Source organism: Mus caroli, chromosome 9 (genome assembly GCF_900094665.2).
Source record: "Mus caroli chromosome 9, CAROLI_EIJ_v1.1, whole genome shotgun sequence".
NCBI lineage: Eukaryota > Metazoa > Chordata > Mammalia > Rodentia > Muridae > Mus > Mus caroli.
Window position 1 is genome coordinate 105,759,889 of NC_034578.1, and position 21,424 is coordinate 105,781,312.

General features: G+C 45.2%; 1 protein-coding gene across 5 annotated transcripts in view; it reads left to right on the forward strand.

Annotated features, from left to right (window-relative positions):
• The window catches only part of Kif9 (kinesin family member 9), a 49,156-nt gene that overhangs the window by 3,813 nt on the left and 23,919 nt on the right, over positions 1–21,424 (forward strand). For all 5 annotated transcript variants that reach the window (XM_029482111.1, XM_021172877.2, XM_029482112.1 and 2 more), the window contains 9 exons: positions 2,871–2,968; positions 5,109–5,274; positions 8,403–8,509; positions 9,680–9,904; positions 13,565–13,648; positions 13,755–13,847; positions 14,975–15,122; positions 16,279–16,343; positions 20,572–20,649. In XM_029482111.1, coding sequence (XP_029337971.1) covers positions 2,871–2,968; positions 5,109–5,274; positions 8,403–8,509; positions 9,680–9,904; positions 13,565–13,648; positions 13,755–13,847; positions 14,975–15,122; positions 16,279–16,343; positions 20,572–20,649 — 1,064 coding nt within the window. The remainder of the gene's footprint in view (positions 1–2,870; positions 2,969–5,108; positions 5,275–8,402; positions 8,510–9,679; positions 9,905–13,564; positions 13,649–13,754; positions 13,848–14,974; positions 15,123–16,278; positions 16,344–20,571; positions 20,650–21,424) is intronic.

A 21,424-nucleotide genomic window follows, 5' to 3' on the forward strand; every position in this document is an offset into this window, starting at 1 on the left:
ACTTTGTAGACCAGGCTGGCCTCGAACTCAGAAATCCGCCTGCCTCTGCCTCCCGAGTGCTGGGATTAAAGGCGTGCGCCACCACGCCCGGCTGACATCCCATTTCTACTGCTAGCCTCTACATGCACTCACAAGTGAGTGTACATACACACACACACACACACACACTGCTTCATCTTAAAACTCTACTATGCTAATTTGCCTAATAAGAATGACATTTTTAGTATAGTATATATGTGTGTATATATGTATATATGATTTTTTTTAAGACAGAGTTTCTCTGTGTAGCCCTGGCTGTCCTGGGACTCACTCTATAGACCAGTCTGGCCTCAAACTCACAGAGATCCTCCTGCCTTTGTCTCCAAAGTGACAAAATTACTGTGATTAAAATCATGCACCTCTTCATGTCAGCCACCCAACATATTTAGTATATTTTCATCAGCTTTTCTTGATTTTTTTCATGTGTAATTTAGCTAGACTTAACAAAATTAATGATTTTTACAAGTAGATTTTACTTCTCTTTCCTTGGAGCTCTTGGGATCTTGTGTCCTTGATCATCACTGTACGTCATGAGACGCTTAAAAAAGCGATCAAGTTTTCAGTCCCCCTTAACGTCATAAAATTCAACAGGGCTCCACAGTCTACGTCTGTAATACAGCCCTTGAGAAGGAGACAGGAGCACAGGAGGTAAAGGCCAGCCTTGGACCTGTGAGATGACTCATTTGCCTTGCTAGCCTGGTGATCTGAGTTTCCTCCCTGGAGCTCATGTAAAAGTGGAAAGAAAGAACTCTGACCCCACAATCTGTTTTCTGATTTCCACAAAAGTTTAACTAATTTTTTTAAATACACTTTTTTTTTAACAAATACACTTTTTTAAAACATTTATTTATTACTGTATGTAAGTACACTGTAGCTGTCTTCAGATGTACCAGAAGAGGGCGTCAGATCTCGTTACGGATGGTTGTGAGCCACCATGTGGGTGCTGGGATTTGAACTCGGGACCTCCAGAAGAGCAGTTGGTGCTCTTAACCACTGAGCCATCTCTCCAGCCCCTTAACTAATGTTTAAAATTAATTTTTACAAAAGGCCAGCATGAGATAGATATACAAGCCCTGGTCTTAAAAGAAAACAAAATTAGTTGGATTATCAATTCTGCTTAATCAGTTCTTTGCCTCTCCACTATCTGGGTTCAGTGCAGCAGTCCCATTGGCAACATCTCTCTTAGCTAGCATTTGACTTTGCTTGATCTTTAGTGTCTGTGACCTCAAGGTATTTCTGTTATGAGATGACTCTTCATATTAGAAACTCTTTTAACTAAGCTGGCCTCCCGATTGCTTCTATTCTCTTCTTTTACAAAGTGTCCATCCCACAAAGCTCCACCAGCATTTGTTTTAATATTTAGTGTTTAGAGTTATATAAATGTGTAAAGAATATATGTGTGGCTCCCTGTTTGGAGGAGACTGGGGAGATGGGGCCACAGTTAAGAGCACTGGCTGTTCTTTCAGAGGAGCTAGGTTCAAATCCCAGCACCCACATGGTGGCTAACAACTGTCTTTAACTCCAGTTCCAGAGTGACCTTTTCTGGTCACTGTGGGCACTGATCATGTTGTATGCAGATATTTATGTAGGAAAAATACCTGTGCACATAAAATATAAACAAAACAAACCTTATCTTTTTAAAAAAATGAAAGTGGTGAGAATATAATTAGGTTTGAGGAGAGCAAGAAGGGACAAGAGACTGATTTTTTTTTTTTTTCAGTAAAGTCAGAGAAGAAGACTATTGATTATGGACTAGATCAAGAACACTTAATTAGGGGCTTGAGAGATGGTTCAGTGGTTAAGAGTGCTTACTGATCTTTCCAGCACCCATGTCAGGCAGTTCATTACTGCCTGTAACCCCAGGTCCAGAAGATTAGACACACTCTTCTGGCCTCCAGGGTACTTACAAACATCATGTGGCACATACTCACATAGACACATACAAATAAAAACTGAAGAAGAAGGAGAAGGAGAAGGAAAGACTAGCAAGATGGCTCAACAATTAGAGCTCTCACCCTGCAAGTCTGTACTGCCATACACTGAAGCAAGTGTCCCTCATCCACAGAAATAATAATAAAAAATATATCTTTTGAAAGATCCTCTGCTGGAGAGATGGCTCAGCAGTTAAGAACACCGACTACTCTTCTAAAGATCCTGAGTTCAAATCCCAGTAACGACATGGTGGCTCACAACCATCCGTAATAAGATCTGAAGCCTTCTTCTGGTGTGTCTGAAGACAGCTACAGTGTACTTACATATAATAATAAATAAATCTTTAAAAAAAAAAAAAAGAAAGTCCCTTAATCTATTCTGTTCTAGTTGCGTTGGAGACAGGTGTGAAAGAATGGCTGGCTTTAATGTGTTCCAGGCAAATGTGTCAGGAGACTAAAAGAGCAAGCATAAATGGGTTCATCTTAGATGCAGGACATTTCTAGAAACAGCAGCTAAAATTAAGCCACTAAAAGGGACCAGGTTTTTGTTTTTGTGTGTGTGTGTTTGTTTGTTTGTTTGCTTTGCTTTGCTTTAGCTTCAGTCTCTTTGGAATCGTGGTGGAAAATCACAAAGCAGCTGAAAGACAGGAAGCACGTGTACCTACAGGGCAGGGACTGTGGGTTGTGATTCATTTCTTGTAGCCAAGGCTGTCCTCCAACTCACAATGGAGCTGAAGCTGGCCTTGAACTCCAACCCAGCTGCCTTCACCTCCCAAGTCTTAGGGTTGCAGGTGTGCACCACCATGCCAGGCTTTTATTCTGATCTTAATGAATGGCATCTCCATCCTAGTTGGTATTTGATGATGACTACTAAAAATATTGCCGTTCTCCTTTCTCTAGCTAAAATGGGTACTAGGAAGAAGGTTCAAGCGTTTGTTCGAGTCAGGCCTACTGATGACTTTGCTCATGAAATGATCAAATATGGAGAAGACAACAAAGTAAGTGCAGTGTGCTTGCCTTTGCTTATGCAGACCTTCCCTTTTCACCCAGCCATTTAAAGACCACGACAGAGGGACTGGAGAGAGAGCTCAGTGGGTACAGACGCCGGCCAGCACGCCTGAGGGCCTGAGGACTACCCCCTCCATCCGAATGGTGGAGGGAAGAAACCAACTCCTAAGAGTTGTCTTCCAAATTCCATACACGTGCTATTTACACACACACACACACACACACACTTTTCATCAAAGGGGCTAAGACAGAATTGATAGATGTTCATGTAAACTCTAGAGTCAGTCCATCAACTCCAAACTGTGCTGTTAGTGAGGAAGTTCTTGAGATTCTCATTTTTTTTTAATGTGTTCATATGGCGGGAGGGAGAGCACACCCGGGTGTGCTCCAGCTCAGGTGTGGGAGTCAGAGAGCAGCTTGCAGAACTGTAGGGTAGTTTCTCTTCTCTCATGACGTGGGTGCTGAGGAATCAAACTTGGATTGTCTGGTTGGTAGCAGGCACCTTTCCTCACTGACTCATCTTGCTGGCCCTCAGGTATTTTCAATGAATAGCTGAAGAATAAATTGCTCAGGTGCTGAAAGTTCTGGTAGTCATAAACGAGCTCAGGGATGGCCCTGTGTAATGTGCTCTATGGCATGATGTAAACAAACATGGACCCACCGAGCATGACATTTTCTCAGCAGCACTTGCTATGGGGTATTCGTTTGTTTTGATTTTGTTGGAGTTGAGGTCTCATGTAGCCCAGCTGGCTGTGACTGGCTGTTTAAAATAGGGTAACTGTGACCCTTTTGCTTTTACTTCCCAAGTGCTGGGGTTGTACCTACACATCACCGAACCTGAGAACCCTATCTGTCTTAGCCTTAGTTTTGTTTTTCTATGGACAGCTAGGTCTTGGTTCTTCTATTACAGTAGCCAGTAGAAGATTTCAGTGAAAGCCCCATCAGGAGCTTGGGGAATAAGCTGGATATATATGGTGCTGTACCATCATCTGAACAGTTGGGAGACGGAGAGGGAAAATCCAAGTACCTAAATTCAAAGCAAGCCTTCATATCACAAAAGTGACATTTAAAAAAGGCTTGGCGGCCGGGTGTGGTGGCGCACGCCTTTAATCCCAGCACTCGGGAGGCAGAGGCAGTCGGATTTCTGAGTTCGAGGCCAGCCTGGTCTACAGGGTGAGTTCCAGGACAGCCAGGGTTATACAGAGAAACCCTGTCTCGAAAAACCAAAAAAAAAAAAAAAAAAAAAAGGCTTGGCATCTCACTGGGAAGTGGCTGGAGGTGCATTTGAAGTTCTGCTGATCACAAGCAGGTTAGGTCCCCTCCATTTACATTAACATAAGTGACTACTTGTATCTGAACACTTGAGGGACTTCATGTGATCATCCTACCATTGCTCCCAGTGGCTCCCAGCTGAAGAAGTAAGCGTTGGCCAAAGCGCAGAGGATGCAGAGCCATCAGTCACACTTGTAGGCGCAGACAGGGCCTGCCCGGGCCATTGTTTCCAGTTTCCCTATTACTTTGCCTAAGTCAAGACTCAGTAGTTAAAAGCACTGAGTGATCTTCCACAGGACCTGTGCTTAGTACCCAGTACCCACAAGACAGTTCACAACCATATGTAACTCCAGTTCCAGGAGATCTGACACCCTGAAAGGTCTCCGCAGTACCAGGCATACATGTACTACATGCACATACATTCATGAAAACATGTAAAAAAACAAAAAAGTAAATTTAAAAAACTTTTTTTAAGCTTCACATCCTCTGTTATTTCTAAGTTGGACCTCACTGACCAGTGATTATTTATTTATTTATTTATTTATTTATTTGATACAGTCTCCCTATGTAGCCCTAGCTGTCCTAGAACATTCTATGTAAATCAGACTGCCCTTGAACTCACGGACATCCACCTGCATCTGCCTCCTGAGTGCTATCAGTGATTCTTTTTACAAAGGCTTCCTAAAAATAACTCCAACCCTCTCTTATTTTTTTGTGACATTTCACACATGTTCCCCACACTGGCTTAAAACTCCAGAGCCTCCTAACATAAGTCTGGGGCTGGGTTCAAGTGTGTGTCACCCACACCTGGTCTCTCTCTCTCTCTCTCTCTCTCTCTCTCTCTCTCTCTCCCCCTAGAGCATTGATATTCACTTGAAGAAGGACACTCGGAGAGGAGTTGTCAATAACCAGCAGACAGACTGGTCATTCAAGCTGGATGGAGTGCTTCACAATGCCTCCCAGGACTTGGTTTATGAAACAGTTGCCAAGGATGCAGTTTCTCAAGCCCTTGATGGATACAATGGTAATTTAATTAACTGTCACTTTATCTAGGACTCTGAGGAGCCCCACTTGGAGGAGGAGGTACAAGATGTACTCTATCCTGAATAAAACAATACAAAAGAACTTAATTTACTTACACTATAAACTTACTTGTCAGTCTGTGATCTAGTGGTAGAACATAGATTTACTTCATGACATTGTAGTCATGGCTTCATGGCTTCATCCAGTCTCTGAGGTGTTACTTTTTTTGGATTGTTAGATGATCTTGGCTTTTTTATCATTAATTAATTAGTTTATTCACTTTACATCCTTATTGAAGCCTCTCTATCCCCCCTCCTAGTCCCACCCTTGCACCCCTTTCCCCATTCCCCCTCACAGAAGGGGAGACCCCCCAATAGTACCAACCCACCCTTTTGCATATCAAGTCACAGCAGGACTAAGTGCATCCTTTACCACTGAGGCCAGACAAGGCAGCCCAACTACTGGAAAAGGACCCAAAGGCAGGCACCATAGTCAGAGACAGCCCCACTCCAATCGTTAGGGACCCTACATGAAGTCCAACTGCACATCTGCTCCAGATGCTCTTTATTTGGTGGTTCAGTCTCTGTGAACCCCATGGACCCAGTCTCTGGGTCTTCTTGTAATGTCCTTGACCTCTCCAATTCACTCAGTCCTTCTCCCAACTCTTCCAAAAGAATCCCTGAGCTCCACCTATTGTTTGGGTGTCAGCTGCTGGATCAAGCCTCTCAGATGACAGTTATGCCGGGCTCCTGTCTGCAAGCATGGCAGAGTATCACTCATAGTGTCAGGGGTTGGCTCTCTCCCATGGGGTGAAGACTGGCTTTTCATGGGTCTTAAATGGTCAACTTTAGGCTTGTTTCAAGCCTCTCAAGCATTGTGTGTGTGTGTGTTTGTGTGTGTGACTGTGTCTATCCAAATCTCAGTCTCACTATGTAGCCCTGTCTGGCCTAGAACTCACTATGTAGATCAGGCTAGCCTCAAACTCTCAGAACTCTGCCTGCTTCTGGAGTGCCACCACTGCCTGGATTTTTTTTTTTTAAGATTAAATTCTTGTTTGTTTGGTTGGTAGTTTTTTGTTTTGTTTTGTTTTTTTAGACAGTATTTCAGTATGTAGTTCTGGCTGTCCTGGAACCTGCTCTATAGACCAGACCTGGAACTCACGAAGATCAGCCTACCTCTGCCTCCCAAGTTCTGGGATAAAGGGTGTGTGCCACCCCACCTGGCCCTACATGTGATTTTTAAAAACGCTTTAAAAGTAGATGGGGCTGGAGAAATGACTCATCAGTTAAGAGCACTGGCTGCTTGCTCTTCCAGGGGACCCAGGTTCAATTCCTAGCACCCACAATGCAGCTCACAACAATCTATAACTCCAGTTTCAAGGGGACCCTCTTCTGTCCAATTTGGACACCCACCTGGCACTCACATGATCCACAGACATACATGCAGGCAAAACCCCCATGCATTTAAACATTACTTTAAAGCAGAACAAACCCCAGCACCCTTTGTGTGTGGCATAGAAGCAAATTCCTATAATTTCAGTGTTTAGAAGCAGAGGCAGGAGGATCAGGAGTTTAAAGTCATCCTCAGCTACCTACCAGTTAGATGTCATCTTGAGCTACATGTGGCACTATCTAAAAAATAAATAAAGCTTAAAATATAAAACTAAAGAAGTTGCAGTTTGAGGACTGCTGTCTGGTGGCTGCTGACCGGAATGTTCTGTTTGTCGGCTAGTTGCTTGGTACTGGGTTTGAAACCCAGAGTCTCACAAATATTAAGTGCATGTTCTCTCACCACACTACATGTGTAGCTCCAAAAGTTTTAGACTTCTCTATAGGAAAGCCCATGAAGGGGGTCAGTTTGGATTATATAGCTAGACTTGGTTTTAGGAAAATCCAGTGAATCTCTAGTTCCCAAAATTGTAAATTATTCTTCATGTGATACATAGATGTGGTTCCCGCTGACCCAATGATATATTCATGATTCCCTGAGAGGCTCTGTGGCCTGGAGATAAAGATGGAGGGGGGCGGGTGGACTAAGAACTAGGGAACGTAGTAGTCTTTGTCACTTGATGCTACAGAATTACTGATGGGCCGCGAATCCCAGCTGAAGTGAGTTCTGGCTCATTAGCAGTGGGCTAATTACTAATTTGTTTCTGGCTTCAACCCAGATGCTGAGTTAGGGCCACTCATCTAAAACCTGCCTCCAATCCCAGCACCTGGGGAACAAAGACAAACAGACTTCTGGGGCCTAGTGTAGCCTCACCAGGTCTGCCATGTAGATTCACAGAAGCAATCTTTGGAGATCCTTCAGTTCAAGAGGAAGGAGGAATAAGAGCCCAAGGTGACAGTGGTTTGCATCCCAGAGCCACCTGCTGCTGCTGCTGCTGCTGATATATAAAAAAAAAAAAAGGTGCAAATGAAAGCATTCCCAGGGCAGGCAGTCAGACACAGGTCATGGCCCAGTTGCGGTAGTCCATTTCTAGAAATACCATGGTGCTAACTAGGAACCTTGTAGTCTATAAATAATTCTCTTAGCAAGATATAGGGTCACAGGCTGGCTATTCCAGCACTTGAGGAGTAGAGATAGGTAGATCAGGAGTTCAAGTCATTCTGGGCCACATAGCTTGATGCCAGCATGAGCTACATGAGAGCATGTTTCAAACAAATCAACAAAAGGCCCACCATCGACAGGAATACCCTTCTTACTCTCTCTTTCTGGAAATTTGTCTGGGGTGGGTGTCCCCTGTTAGCTCTCAGACACATGCAGTTCATGGCCTTGAGAAGGACTGGAGTCTAATACTCAGCTCCCTCCTATTCTTTTCAAGAAAAGTTGCAGCCACAGAGTTCCCTAGCCCTAGGACCAGGGGCCTAGATCATCTGAGAACAGGGAGGCAGAGAGGTCTGTGTGGATCACACATTGATGGTTGCATGTTCAGATTTGGCTGTTTATGTCCCTGTCCCCCTGTGTGCTTGCTCTCTTTCAAGGTGGAATCCCTGATGTCTTTGAATGTTCCTGGTGGCTACCCTCACATCAAGATCCTGGATGGCACCAAGCATGTTGGGGATATGAGGGTTGTCCATGGAGGGGTATTTCTGAATGTCACTCAGTCATATTTTGAAATGTTTGCAGGTACCATCATGTGTTACGGGCAGACAGGAGCTGGCAAGACATACACCATGACAGGGGCAACGGAGAATTACAAGCACCGCGGAATTCTCCCTCGTGCCCTGCAGCAGGTAGAGAATGGGCCTATGGTTGGGATACCACACAGCTACCCTCTTCTTTACCATAGGTGCAGCCAACTCCAGGTTACCTACTAGAGATAGTGTGTCCAGCCCTCAAGTGTACTGCAGCTCACTCTGGTTCTGGAGACGGGGTACCATGCCTGGCCTGGAGTAGAATCAGAGTCCCATGGAAACTCGGGGTTTGATTTTCAGACTGACCCTCGATGCCAATAAGCCTGTAACTTATTTGTGAAGGAGGGAACAGGCATGCCCGTCAGGTCCCTGCTGCTCCCATGGTCTGCGATCCTGTAAGGAAGGATTTAGAGGTCTTTGCTGGTTTAATGCAGAGAGTGTAACACTTTCAGAGCGTCCTTATTGTCCTGCTGTGACTTTTCCCATTCAGCAGCTCCTGGAAGAACAAAGGCAAGAAGGAGGGTGTGGCTGAGCCTTTAGGACTCCCAGCCATGACTCTGGGAAATAAAAGAGAAAATGGGACAGAAGGGACCTGCTAGTGGAGGTTTTGGTTAGAGGTAGGATGCAAACAGCCTTTCTCCCAGGCTCCATTTCCTGAAGAAATATGCTCACCCTGTCAAAATGTCAACTTCTCAAGGCTGAGAATGTAACTCATGTGGTAAAGAGCTTGCCTACCATGCTCAAGCCTTGTGCTCAGGAAGTGGAGGCAAGAGGATCAGAAGTTCAAGATTACCTTTGCTTACACTGAGAATCCCGAGCAACCTGGGTTACACGAGACCCTGTCTCAAAACTAGACGGGCATGATGGGGCACACTTGTAGTCCCAGTACTTGGGAAGACTGAAGCAAGAAGGTGGCAAGTTGGATTAAATAACTAGGGATACATTTTTAATTACAGCCAGACTGCCACACAGTGTAGAACCTGCCTCAAAAAAACAAAACAAAACAAAAAAACAAAACCCAAACCAAAAAACAAAACCAACCAAACAAAAAACAAAACCAACCCGAACCAGCAAGGCCCAAAACTGGATAATCTTACCCAGTAGACTAACAACAGTGGCTGTTGTTGATCATGACCCTGACATCAGCCAGACTGTAATCTCTTAGGACAGGAATTGCCCTGTGCTTCCTGATGCTCTCCTGAGGAGATGTGGGCTGGGTGAAGCACTCGGCCTTTTCTGCACTTGGTGACTGGTCAAATTCCCATGTAGGTGTTCAGGATGATTGAAGAGCGTCCCACGCACGCCATCACAGTCCGTGTTTCCTACCTGGAAATCTACAATGAGAACCTGTTCGATCTCCTGTCCACTCTGCCCTATGTGGGACCCTCAGTCACACCAATGACCATTGTGGAAAACCCTCAAGGGATCTTCATTAAAGGCTTGTCAGTGCACCTCACTAGTCAAGAGGAGGACGCCTTCAGCCTCCTCTTTGAGGTGAGATGAGAGGCTCCTCCCTCCCTCCCTTCCTCCTTCCCTTCTTCCCCCTCCCCCTTCCTTGCTATCCTCCTTCTTACTTTTTTTTTTTTTTTTCGAGACAGGGTTTCTCTGTATAGCTCTGGCTGTCCTGGAACTCACTTTGTAGACCAGGCTGGCCTCGAACTCAAAAATTCGCCTGCCTCTGCCTCCCGAGTGCTAGGATTAAAGGCGTGCGCCACCACTTTTTTAATAACTTTTTTTTAAAATTTACCTTGATAATCAGAATGAAAAATGCATATGTGCTTATATAGCAAACCCTGTGTTCGGTAAGAAGAACAGAAACTCATAGTGTTTTTCATTGAAAGACACTTAGATCATGACCATTTAGTCCTTTGCTTCTGGGAGTTTGTTTGTAGTACTGGGGACTGAGCAGAGAGCTTCATATGCGCTCATCCTCCAACACTGACTAGAGTCCCAGCCCCTTTTTACTTTTAAAAGCATTAAAAACAAACAAACAAACAAACCACATTTTAGCTCTTAAGCTCTCGCCTTTCTCACTCCCATCTTTAGCTCTCCCTTTCCCCCTCCCTCCTTCCCTCTCTCCACATGGCCATGGCCGGTCTCCCTCTTTCTTTTACCTTTTCTCTTTCTCTCTGTCTGTCTACAATAAAGTTCTAAAACCATAAACAAACAAACAAACAAACAAACAAGACATTTTAACAAGGCATGGTGATGAAAGCCTTTGATCCCAGCACTCCAGAGGCAGAGAAAGGTGAATCTCTGTGAGTCTCTATAAAGTGAGTTCCAGGACATCCAGGACTACACAGAGAATCATTTCTCAAAACCTTTTAAATTTTAATATTCTAGATCATGTCCTTTCTTTCTCTGATGTTTTCATTTTTTTTAATTTTAAAAAACTAAATGAGAACCTATTTTAAATTTAACATTTTTTTTTTCTTTTTTCTCTTTTGGTTTTTTTTGAGACAGGGTTTCTCTGTATAGCCTTGGCTGCCTGGAACTCACTCTGTAGAGCAGGCTGGCTTTGAACTCAGAAATCCGCCTGCCTCTGCCTTCCATGTGCTGGGATTAAAAGGTGTGTGTCACCACCACTGGCCCTAAATTTAACATTTTTATAATTAAAAAAAATAAAATTTAAAAGTTAAAAAGTAAAACATTTAAATTTTAATTATATGAATGCTGTGTGTCTGTTTGTGCATGTGTGTGCAGTACCCTCAGCGGCCAGAAGATGGCATCAGATCATCTAAAGCTGGACTTAGAGATGGTTATGCGCTTCCCCATGTGGGATGCTGGGAACTGAATTTGGGCCCCCCTACAAAAATAGTGCTCACTCTGAGCCATCTCTCCAGCCTCTCCTATGTACCTCATTATTTTGAGACAGATTCTCAATACATTGCCTAGGGTGAGCCAATTATAATGGTACATTCCTGTAATCCTGGCATTTGGGAAGCTAAGGTAGGAAGGTGTCCACTCCCACTAGGGTACCTGATTCCTGGAATGGGGCTCACACGGTCTACATCATGGGCCTTTCCCATTCCCTCTTCAATGCCATAGTAGATTTGTTGTTGTTGTTGTTGTCTAAGTTATTTTACCTGTGTGGGTGTTTAGTCTATGCATCACATGTGGCCTGGTGCCTGCAGAGGCCAGAGGAACACGTCAGATCCCCTGGAACTGGAATTGCAGGCAGTTGTGCCTTCATGTAGGTGATAGAAATTGAACCTTTGGAAGAGGAGTCAGTGCTCTTAGTGAGTGACCTCTGCGGCCCCACAATGAGCTCCTCTAGGCTTTTCATTTGTCCCTTTCTCACAAGACTTGGTTCTGGAAGCCATCGATATTTAAGGAACTCTTTTTTGTTTGTTTTTGTTTTGGTTTTTCCAGACAGGGGTTCTCTGTGTAGCCCTGTCTGTCCTGGAACTCACTTTGTAGACCAGGCTGGCCTCAAACTCAGAAATTCACCTGCCTCTGCCTCCCCAGTGCTGGGATTAAAGGCGTGCACCACCATGCCCGGATGGCCATGAACTCTTAAATTTACCTGCCTCAGCCTCCTAAGTGCTAGGATTATAGGGGCGTAACATCATACCTGGCTGTTGTAATTTATATACCACAAAAGGCACTAGTCTGCTATTTTTTTATAATGTAATGGTTTTTAGTAAATGTACAGAGTTGTGCAACATTATCACAATCCTAGTTTAGAACTGCTACATCACCCAGCGCTCCCTGGGGCCCATTGGCAGTCCCTTCCACTCCCTTTCCAGGCTGCCACTCAGCTACTTTCTGGTTCTTTGCCCAGCTAGTCTGGATTTTTCTTTCTTTTTTTTTTTTTTGATTTATTTATTTATTATATGTAAGTACACTGTAGCTGTCTTCAGACACTCCAGAAGAGGGTGCCAGATCTCGTTACGGATGGTTGTGAGCCACCATGTGGTTGCTGGGATTAGAACTCTGGACCTTCAGAAGAGCAGTCGGGTGCTCTTACCCACTGAGCCATCTCACCAGCCCCTAGTCTGGATTTTTCATGGGCATGCACTCTTTCAATACATGGCCTTCTGTGGCTGACTGCTTCAATGTTCCCAAGGTTCATTTATGTTGTAGAACCTCATTCTGTCTGGCCTCCCCCACCTGTTTCCTTTCACTGCTAATTTTCCACTGTAGAGATGTTCATAGATTCACTGGCTAACAGATGTTGTGGTGACAACCTTTAATGGCTATGAATAGCTGGGCTTACGGATCTGCTCTGAACACTTCCTTATGAATCTTTGTGTGTATACGTATATGCATCATGTATTGGTTTCTCTTGGGTAGACAGCTAGGAGTAGAATTGCTAGAACTTTTGTAACACATGATTAAGGTTTGTTTTTTTTTTCTTGGAAACTATCAGTGTGGTCTGATTTTCCTTGATTATTATTTATGTATTATGTATTTGTGTACCATAAATTAGAGGACAACTTGCCAGAATCAGTTCTCTCCTCCTACCATGTGGGTCCTGAGTACTGGACTCAGGGCAACAGGGTTGGTGGCAGATACCTTTCCCCACTGAGCCATCCCACAGATCTAATTTCCATATTTAAGTTTGATTATAAAGAACTGTTTTTATGCAGGGTTCTTACAAGTGGCCAGGCTGACCTTGAACTCACCGTCTTCCTGCCTCAGAGATGAGATTACAAGTATCTGCAACTTTACATTTGGATTCAATAAGTACTTGTGACTTAAGGTTAACTCAAAAAGAGGACATAAGATGGGCTTGGAGTGTAGCCCACTGGTAGAGTACTTGCCTAACATGCACAAGGTTGGATTTGATCCTTAGCGCTACCAAGAGGGGTAAGAGAAAAAGAACACAAGAATAAGTTCAACTATGTAAGGCCAGGCATGACAGTGCAGATCCATAAGCCCAGCTATTCAAGAGGCAAAGACAAGCGGTTCACTAGTTCAAAGCCCACCTGGGCTGCAGAGTGACTTCAAGGCCAGCCTGGGCATCTTCGTTTCAAATCTCTGGTGGTGAAAGTACAGGACTATACTCCAGTTTGTCTCCCTTTTATAGTTTACCAAAAAAGACATTTCCCAGAAGGCCCCGCTGACCGTAAGGGTCTGAGTGTTGGACAATGACTCAGATTCCTTGTTTTCAGTTTTCAAAGTGTCACATATACTGCCTTTCCCTTCCAGGGTGAGACCAACAGGATCATTGCCTCCCACACGATGAACAAGAACTCATCCAGGTCGCACTGCATTTTCACCATCTACATGGAGGTTGGTGCACATTCTTTGTTTTCCAGAAGGACCTGGAACTCCTGTGGGTGCCACCCACACAGAAGCTTCACCCAGGGCATTCTAAATTGTTTGAATGTTTTTGTAGGCCCATTCTCGGACCTTATCAGATGAAAAGTATATTACTTCTAAAATCAACCTGGTAGATCTGGCAGGCTCAGAGAGGCTCAGCAAGACTGGGGTAAGTGCCGGGAGTAGCTTGTCAACGAGCCACAGACCCTGTGGCTTGGAGCCTGTGTGTGTGCATAGTCCACAGTGGATGCTTGAGGACAACCAGACGGAGTGGAGCGTTTTCCTAACCGTTACATGAGATGATTGCCCCCCTTAGCATCGTGCCTGTGTTAGAAGTAAGCCTGGGTTCAGTACCTCACTGCTATCTCACAAAGGGAAAGTAAAGTGGCAGGCAGGTTTTTACTTTTGTGAAGGGTACATTGCTTCAGTCCGGTGACAGGCACACCTAACCAAAAACATGATGGGTTTTTATCCTAACGCAAGAGTGCTGTGTCTTTTCTCCTTTGGCTGGAGTCTGACCTCAGTCTTTGGTGACAGGTTAGTTTTGAAACTTGGTGTGAAGAAATGGGGAAAAGGGCCAGTCTCCATAGATCATTAAGTTCTGAAACTACAGTGGGTCTTTGCTAAACAAACAGCTTTACAGAGTAGGAAGATGGCAATCGCATCACAAAGGTTTCCTTCCTGTGAGCATTCTTTTGATAGGAAAGACCTGGGTTCCTTGTAATCACCCCTTACCTGGCTTCAGTAAGTGCTCGGAGAATGCTCCATGCTGATGTGGCATTTCTCTGTGTATAGACGTGAAAGAATTCACGTGCATATTTAATTTCAAATATATATTTGCAAAGGGTTTTTTATTAGATATTTTCTTCATTTACATTTCAGATGCTATCCCCAAAGCCCCTATACCCTCCCGCAAAGGTTTTTATTAAAACACAAAATTTTGCAAGAGTCTTTAGATGAGTATTTGCTTATGTGTGTACTGCTGTATTTATGTGAATATTCATAGGCTTACCTGCTGAGGTATTTCACGTCCATTTGTACATGTGGATGTATCATATGACTATTCATGTGTGTATTCTTATTCACGTTAACCTTCATATGAATGCTCCTGTGAGTTTTACTATTACCATTATCAGTAGCCCAAGACAGAAAGCATCCCCAGCTTTGAGGAAAAGGTCCTGATTCTGGGGAGGAGGCTCAGCCTGACTGCAGACGTTCACATCACTGCAAACCAGGAAGCCTGGGCAACCTTAATACGGTATTCTGTCCAGAATGACCCACACATTTTGTTTGCAGTCTGAAGGTAGAGTCCTAAAGGAAGCCACCTACATCAACAAGTCACTGTCATTCCTGGAGCAGGCCATCATTGCCCTTGGGGACCAGAATCGGGACCACATCCCTTTCCGGCAGAGCAAGCTCACCCATGCCCTGAAAGACTCCTTAGGTGAGGATGTGGACGGTCCTCAGAGGAGGGGCTGTTTCCTGGGGAGGACTAGTCCCGGCTCATCTGCCATTCGGGATCAGAGAATCACTCTGACCGAGGGAATGATCTTATTGCAGCTCTTCAGAAGCAATGCCAGTCAGACGCACGGGACAAGCCTTCGTGCACTCTTGCTGTTGGAATATTTATTCAAGCTTTTGCCTCTGCTGGCAACATTTTCTCTTTCCACCTTGTCCCTAAACTGTTTGGCAGAGACCTTTGTGGCCTTGGAGACTCAGGGAAGGGGCCTCTCCTATCATTTCCCCATGTCCTTTATACCTTCCTGGACAAAACAGTGGGAGCCACCTTGTCATCCCCTCCTGTGTTGGGCTTTGTCAGGCCTAATGACACAGTCACTGGTTTCTGGTCATTAGCCCTGTGACACCATGAGCAAAGTCTGAGCTCACACCTTCCCTCCTGAGCGCGCTCCAGTCTCCTGAATTGTCTCTACTGTTCTGTCCCGGGGTTCCTCCTGGGTACAACTTATGGTCTCTCTGTTCCTACCTCTGTCTCTTGCCTCACAGCCTCATGCAGACTAAGGCCATCTCCTTTGTCTCTAAGTCAGCGTGGGCTGTTAAAACAAAGCACCACAGGCGGGAGGCTTAGATGATAAACACATTCTTTGCAGTTATGTGGACAGTGAAGGCTAGGATCTAGGTGCCAATAGATTTGGTTCCTTCCTTGCAGATGGTCACTTCTTGGCCATATCCTCACCTGGAGAGAATGAAATGGCTCTGCCTTTTCTTTTTTTTTTTTTTTGGTTTTTCGGTTTTTCGAGACAGGGTTTCTCTGTGTAGCCCTGGCTGTCCTGGNACTTTGTAGACCAGGCTGGCCTCGAACTCAGAAATCTGCCTGCCTCTGCCTCCCGAGTGCTGGGATTAAAGGCGTGCGCCACCACGCCCGGCTTGCCTTTTCTTTTCTTACAAAGACAGCAACCCCATCACAGGGGCTGCCCACACAGACTGTATCTAAGAGTAATTACTACCAAAGGCTCCATTCCAAATACATCAGACTAGGTGTCTGGGATTTTGGAGGTTATAAATTTTGTGGGGATACAAGCATTGAGTCCATAACAGAACCCTGTCGATCCTAAAGGAATCCCTTGTGTCTCTTTCTGCAGGGGGAAACTGTAATATGGTCCTCGTGACAAACATCTATGGAGAAGCTGCCCAGTTGGATGAAACGGTATGTAGAGACAGCCAGTGAAACCAGGCTGGAGTTTCTCCCCATGGGTGCAGAGGGTGAGGGTGGGGCATGGATAAGGTTGGATCCAGACTGACTTACATGGGGCACTATCCACAGCATTGTTAGGGACCCCAAGGACAAATCTGAGCCACAACTGCTGAGGGTGACAGAGACTAGGATGCGAACACCAAGCAATAAACCATATTAAGAAAGAAGCCCAGGTGTAGGACAGACTTAACCTTGGGGGCTTATTATACAAGGAGGCATGGTGAGAGCAGTCTTGTGGGGACAGAGAACATGTTTTCAGGGATGCAGCTTGTGTGAGTTGAATACTTCAGTAGAGATACAACAGAGCCTTCCCTACAGAAAGAGAAGCCCTGGTCCAAAGTCATGTCAGAGTCCTGGGTGGGTGAGACCTTCAGAAGTGGCCAGGGAGGGGAAAGGAACCCCCAACCCCGAAACTTGGGTGGGTACTGAGCTGGGTGGCATTGAAATATTGGCAGCAGGATGCATAGTAGTATTACAAGTAGAGGTGATGACAGAACTGAGTATGTGACTCACACCAGGAACATCTTGCTCCTCTACTGTAGGGCTTAAGAAGGAAAGAAAAGAAAATTGCAGGGCCTTGATGTGTCTGGAAAGGCTGAGCCCTTGGCTGTTCTGCACTTGGATGGAGTCATGGTAGAGTTTTAAGAGGGGAAAGCTGTGAACCCGGATGGGACTCAGGGAGATAATGCAGTGGCAGGACACAGACAGGAATAGGTGTCCAACACAGTGACAGGTGAATCCATTCCAGGTTGGGTTGCCCCTCTAAAGTGCCCTTGTCATAGGCAGTTAGGAAAACGGTTCCTAGCTACTTTACTGTTGCGAATGCTGAAGAAGTGCTTCAGCTATCTGGAGAATTCACTTAGGTAAAATGGGTTATTTCCAGGGATGCTGTGAGGCAAGCCGTGACTGTAGGGCCTCTAGCCTGTATGCATTAGGGACTGTCCCAGCACAGGGAGAGTGTTCTTGCCACACATTCAGTGCCCTGGGATTTGGGAGGCCAAACCAAAGAGCTCCAACTGACGTGAGACTGCACCTCCAGGGAAAGGGTTTAGGAACCTCCTGGTTTCATCTCATAACAAAGCACAATTGAGCCCCAAGGGGAGCTCTAACTACTTTAACCTCTAGGCTGCCTTATTAAGAAAGCTGCTGTTGAGAGCTCTATCCATGCTTTGGGGAGGCCATCACCCACGCTGGGACATTTTAGTCAATGGACCCATTTGGGGCTCACTCCATGTCCTTCTGTGATAGGAAGACATGATGGCAGATACAGGTGTCAAGGTACTTGGGTGGCTTTGTAATAAGCATTCTTATTGTCCTATTGCTTTAAGAATGGGCCTTGGAAGGCTGGGTGTGGTAGCACACACCTTCAATTCCAGCAGTCAGGAGGCAGAGGCAGGAGGAGCTCTGTGAGTTTGAAGCCACCCTGGTCTGTAGAGTGAGCTACAAGCTGGCCAAGGCTACTTGGAAACATATCTCACAACAAAACAGATGAGCCTTGGGGTCCATCAGTGGCTCTTCCTCTTGAAACATAATTCCTATTTAACTTAAAAGCACACAAAGGGAAGGCAAATAGTATTTTTAATAAAATGGAAGGCATTTCTTGCTACTAACCAGGCCCAGATTACTTTAATATTCTAGAGATTCCGTGAGAATCACTGTTTCCTCCTGAATTATTCAGTCCTGCTAGCCAGTGATTGTATATTCTGCAGTGTCTTGCTTTCTGCGTACCTCTCTGTGTCTTAATCCTTGTGCTTAAAAATCTATTTAAAAATACCTTTAGAAGCCAGGCATGGTGGCACACGCCTTTAATCCCAGCACTCGGGAGGCAGAGGCAGGTGGATTTCTGAGTTCGAGGTCAGCCTGGTCTACAAAGTGAGTTCCAGGACAGCCAGGGCTATACAGAGAAACCCTGTCTTGAAAAACCAAAAAAAAAAAAAAAAAAAAAAAAAAAAAAAAAAAAAAAAAAAAGAAAAAAAAAAGAAAGAAAAAGAAATTGCATACTGAGTCTCCCCAGGATTCATAAGGCAGACCTCCCATTCCTGTACAAGTGAGTGGTGAGATTTTATGTAAGGTCACTCAAATGTCCAGCGGCAGAGCACTTAATCAACACAACTGAGGGAGAACCTTACCAGTCCTTCTTGGAGCCCAAGGTGACCCATCCTCGTTCCAAGTCTGTTCCTAGTCTCAAGGCCTCTTCACTGACAGACCAGCATTCCAGGAGTCACACATAGCCACTATCTCACTTTTACATGGGTCCAGGGAGCTGAGCTCAGGTCCCCTTGCATTCACCACAAGTGCTCTTACCCAATAAACCATTTCCTCAGCTCCTATCTTGTTTTTTGGGGGACAGGATCTCTCATTAACCTGGAGGTAGCCCATTAAGGCTAAGATAGCTGGCCAACAAACCTAAAGGGTCTATCTGTGTGCGCCTTCCCAGGTTTGAGATTATAAGCTCATGCTACCACACAGGCTTCTCTACGTGTATTCTGGGAATCAAATACAAGTTCTCTAGTCCTCAAGTTTATGCAGCCAACTGCTTTACCAACTGAGCCCTTCTCCCCAGACACACATGACTTATTTGCCAGGAATGGTAACATAGCCGTTAATCCCAGCATTCTAGAAGCAGAGGCAGGCAGAAGTCTGTGAATTTGAGGCCACCCTGTTCTTTATAGAGGGTTCTAGAACAGCCAGGACTACATATAAAAAGCCTGTCTCAAGAACATACAAACAAAAAAGCAAACAAAGTAAAAATGTAATAATGAATATGGTCGCATATTATTTCTTTTAGACTTCACTGATGTAGACTGAGAGAAGTAGGTAAGGAGAGTAGAGGGCACGACCTGTAGGACAGACACCATGCCTGTGTCTTTCATGTGAAGGAGAACCTGAAAGGCTTTGTGCTGGAAGCTGGCTTCTAATTGTGTCTTAAGGAGCAGAGAACAGAAAGATGAAGAGGAGAGGAGGAGAAGAGGAGAGGAAAGACTGCCTTAGGCGGGGCAGCCTGAGCACAGGGGTCTGGATGGAAGCTGGGAGGTGAGGTAGGAGCTAAGAACTGGAACTATGTGGAGCAAGGATGCTCATCAGTGTAGGAAGCTTGGCTAGTGAACACAAGGCCCTGGATGTGCTCGCCAGCACCACAGAGAAAAGGAAAAGAAACAGACCACTGTGCAGCAGGTGTGGTGGCTCATGGCTTTCATCCCAGCATTGGGGAGGCAGAGGCAAGGCGGGTGGATCTCTGTGAGTCTGTGAGTATTGAGGCCCTATCTCAGAGAGAGAGACAGAGACAGACAGAGAGAGAAGGGGAGGGGAGGAAGAGAGAAGAAGGAGGAAGAAGAGAAAGGGGAAAGAAGGGAGAGAGGGAGGGAGGGAGGGAGGGGAGGGGAGGGAGAGAGAGAAGAGTTAAGAAGAGTTGGACTAGTGTCTGAGTACTGAACTAGATAAGGACCTAGCTACAACATGGGCCTCTATCAACTTCCTATTCCTCCTGTTCCATTCCCTACCCTACCGAAGACCTCACTGCTAAGGTCTTGTTTGTTTATTAAGATTTAATTTTGTTTGTTTACATGTATGTTTGTTTGTGAATATGTGTGTGTGCATGTGAGTGCAGGTTCCAAGAGAGGCCAGAGAGGGTATTAGATTCCCCTAAAGTTAGACTAACAGGCCATTGTGAGCCACTTGCTCTGGGTATTGGGAACTAAATTTGGGTCCTTTGGAAAAGCAGCACGCTCTTAACTGCTGAGCCTTCTCTCCAGCCCTATTTATGTATTTTTGATACTGAGTCTAATGTAGCCAAGGCTAGCCTCAGCTTGATAAGTAGCTGAGGATGATCTTAAACTCCTGATCCTGTTGTTGCCACCTCATAAGTGCATGTGCCATCATGCCTGATGTACCCTTTTTAATTTTATATTTTGGTTAAGGATTGGACCAGCCTGGACTACATATTGAGTTTTGCCAAGCAAAACTCACGAGGACCTCCACTTGCTAATCAGTGTCTATATAACTCACTTAATCTTCAGACTCTACAAATGCTCTTTTGATCACTGTCCCCTTGAAGACGTGAACTAATAATACCAGTTAAGGCACCTGGAAGAGTTTTAAGGGGACATGCCCTATGAGAAGACTGATCTTTAGGGCCTCGTGTGAGTGGTGAGCCACCTGACATTTATCTGGTCTGTTTCAGCTGTCTTCATTGAGGTTTGCCAGCAGGATGAAGCTGGTCACCACTGAACCTGCCATCAACGAGAAGTATGATGCTGAGGTACTAAGGGGCTGATGGGAGCTTCCCAACTGGGAATGCTGTCTGTGGGTTTGTTCCCTGTGTGTTTGCTACCACACGAATATCTGCTGGAGGTCATAAGGAAAGCCAGACCTGTGTGGTTTCCTTCCTGCCTCCACTGAAGTTTTGCTTGGAGTCCAGGGTCAATCCTTTCCTTTCTGTGATATCTTTAAGGCTCCCTGGAGACCCCGCTAGACTGCCACAAACATGAAAGGGAAGGTGATCTACCACTTAGCTCACATGAGGGGGTCCAGGGACTTGGGTATCCCAGGAGTCCCCAGGAGATTTCTTCAGAGCTCAATCAGCATGCATTGTCTCTCAGAGTTCCCTGTCTGCCACAATAGAACACATTTATTTTATGTGTGTATATGTGTGTGTATATATGCATGGGCACATGAGTGGAAGTCAAAGGACAACTTGTAGGAGTCAGTTTTCAGGAAGATCACGAGTTCAAAGACAGCCTAGGCTCCATGAGACAGTCTCAAAAATCAACCCACTGGCTAGAGAGATGACTCAGTGGTTAGAAGTATTTACTGCTCTCACAGAGCACCTGGATTCCATCCCCAACACCCATATGGCAGCTCACAGTCATCTGTAACTCCAGTTTTGAGGAATCCAAGGTGCTCTTCTGACCTCCCTGGGTACCAGGCACACACACACACACACACACTCTCTCTCTCTCTCTCTCTCTCTCTCACACACACACACACACACACACTCACACACACATGCACACACACACACAAACACATATGTG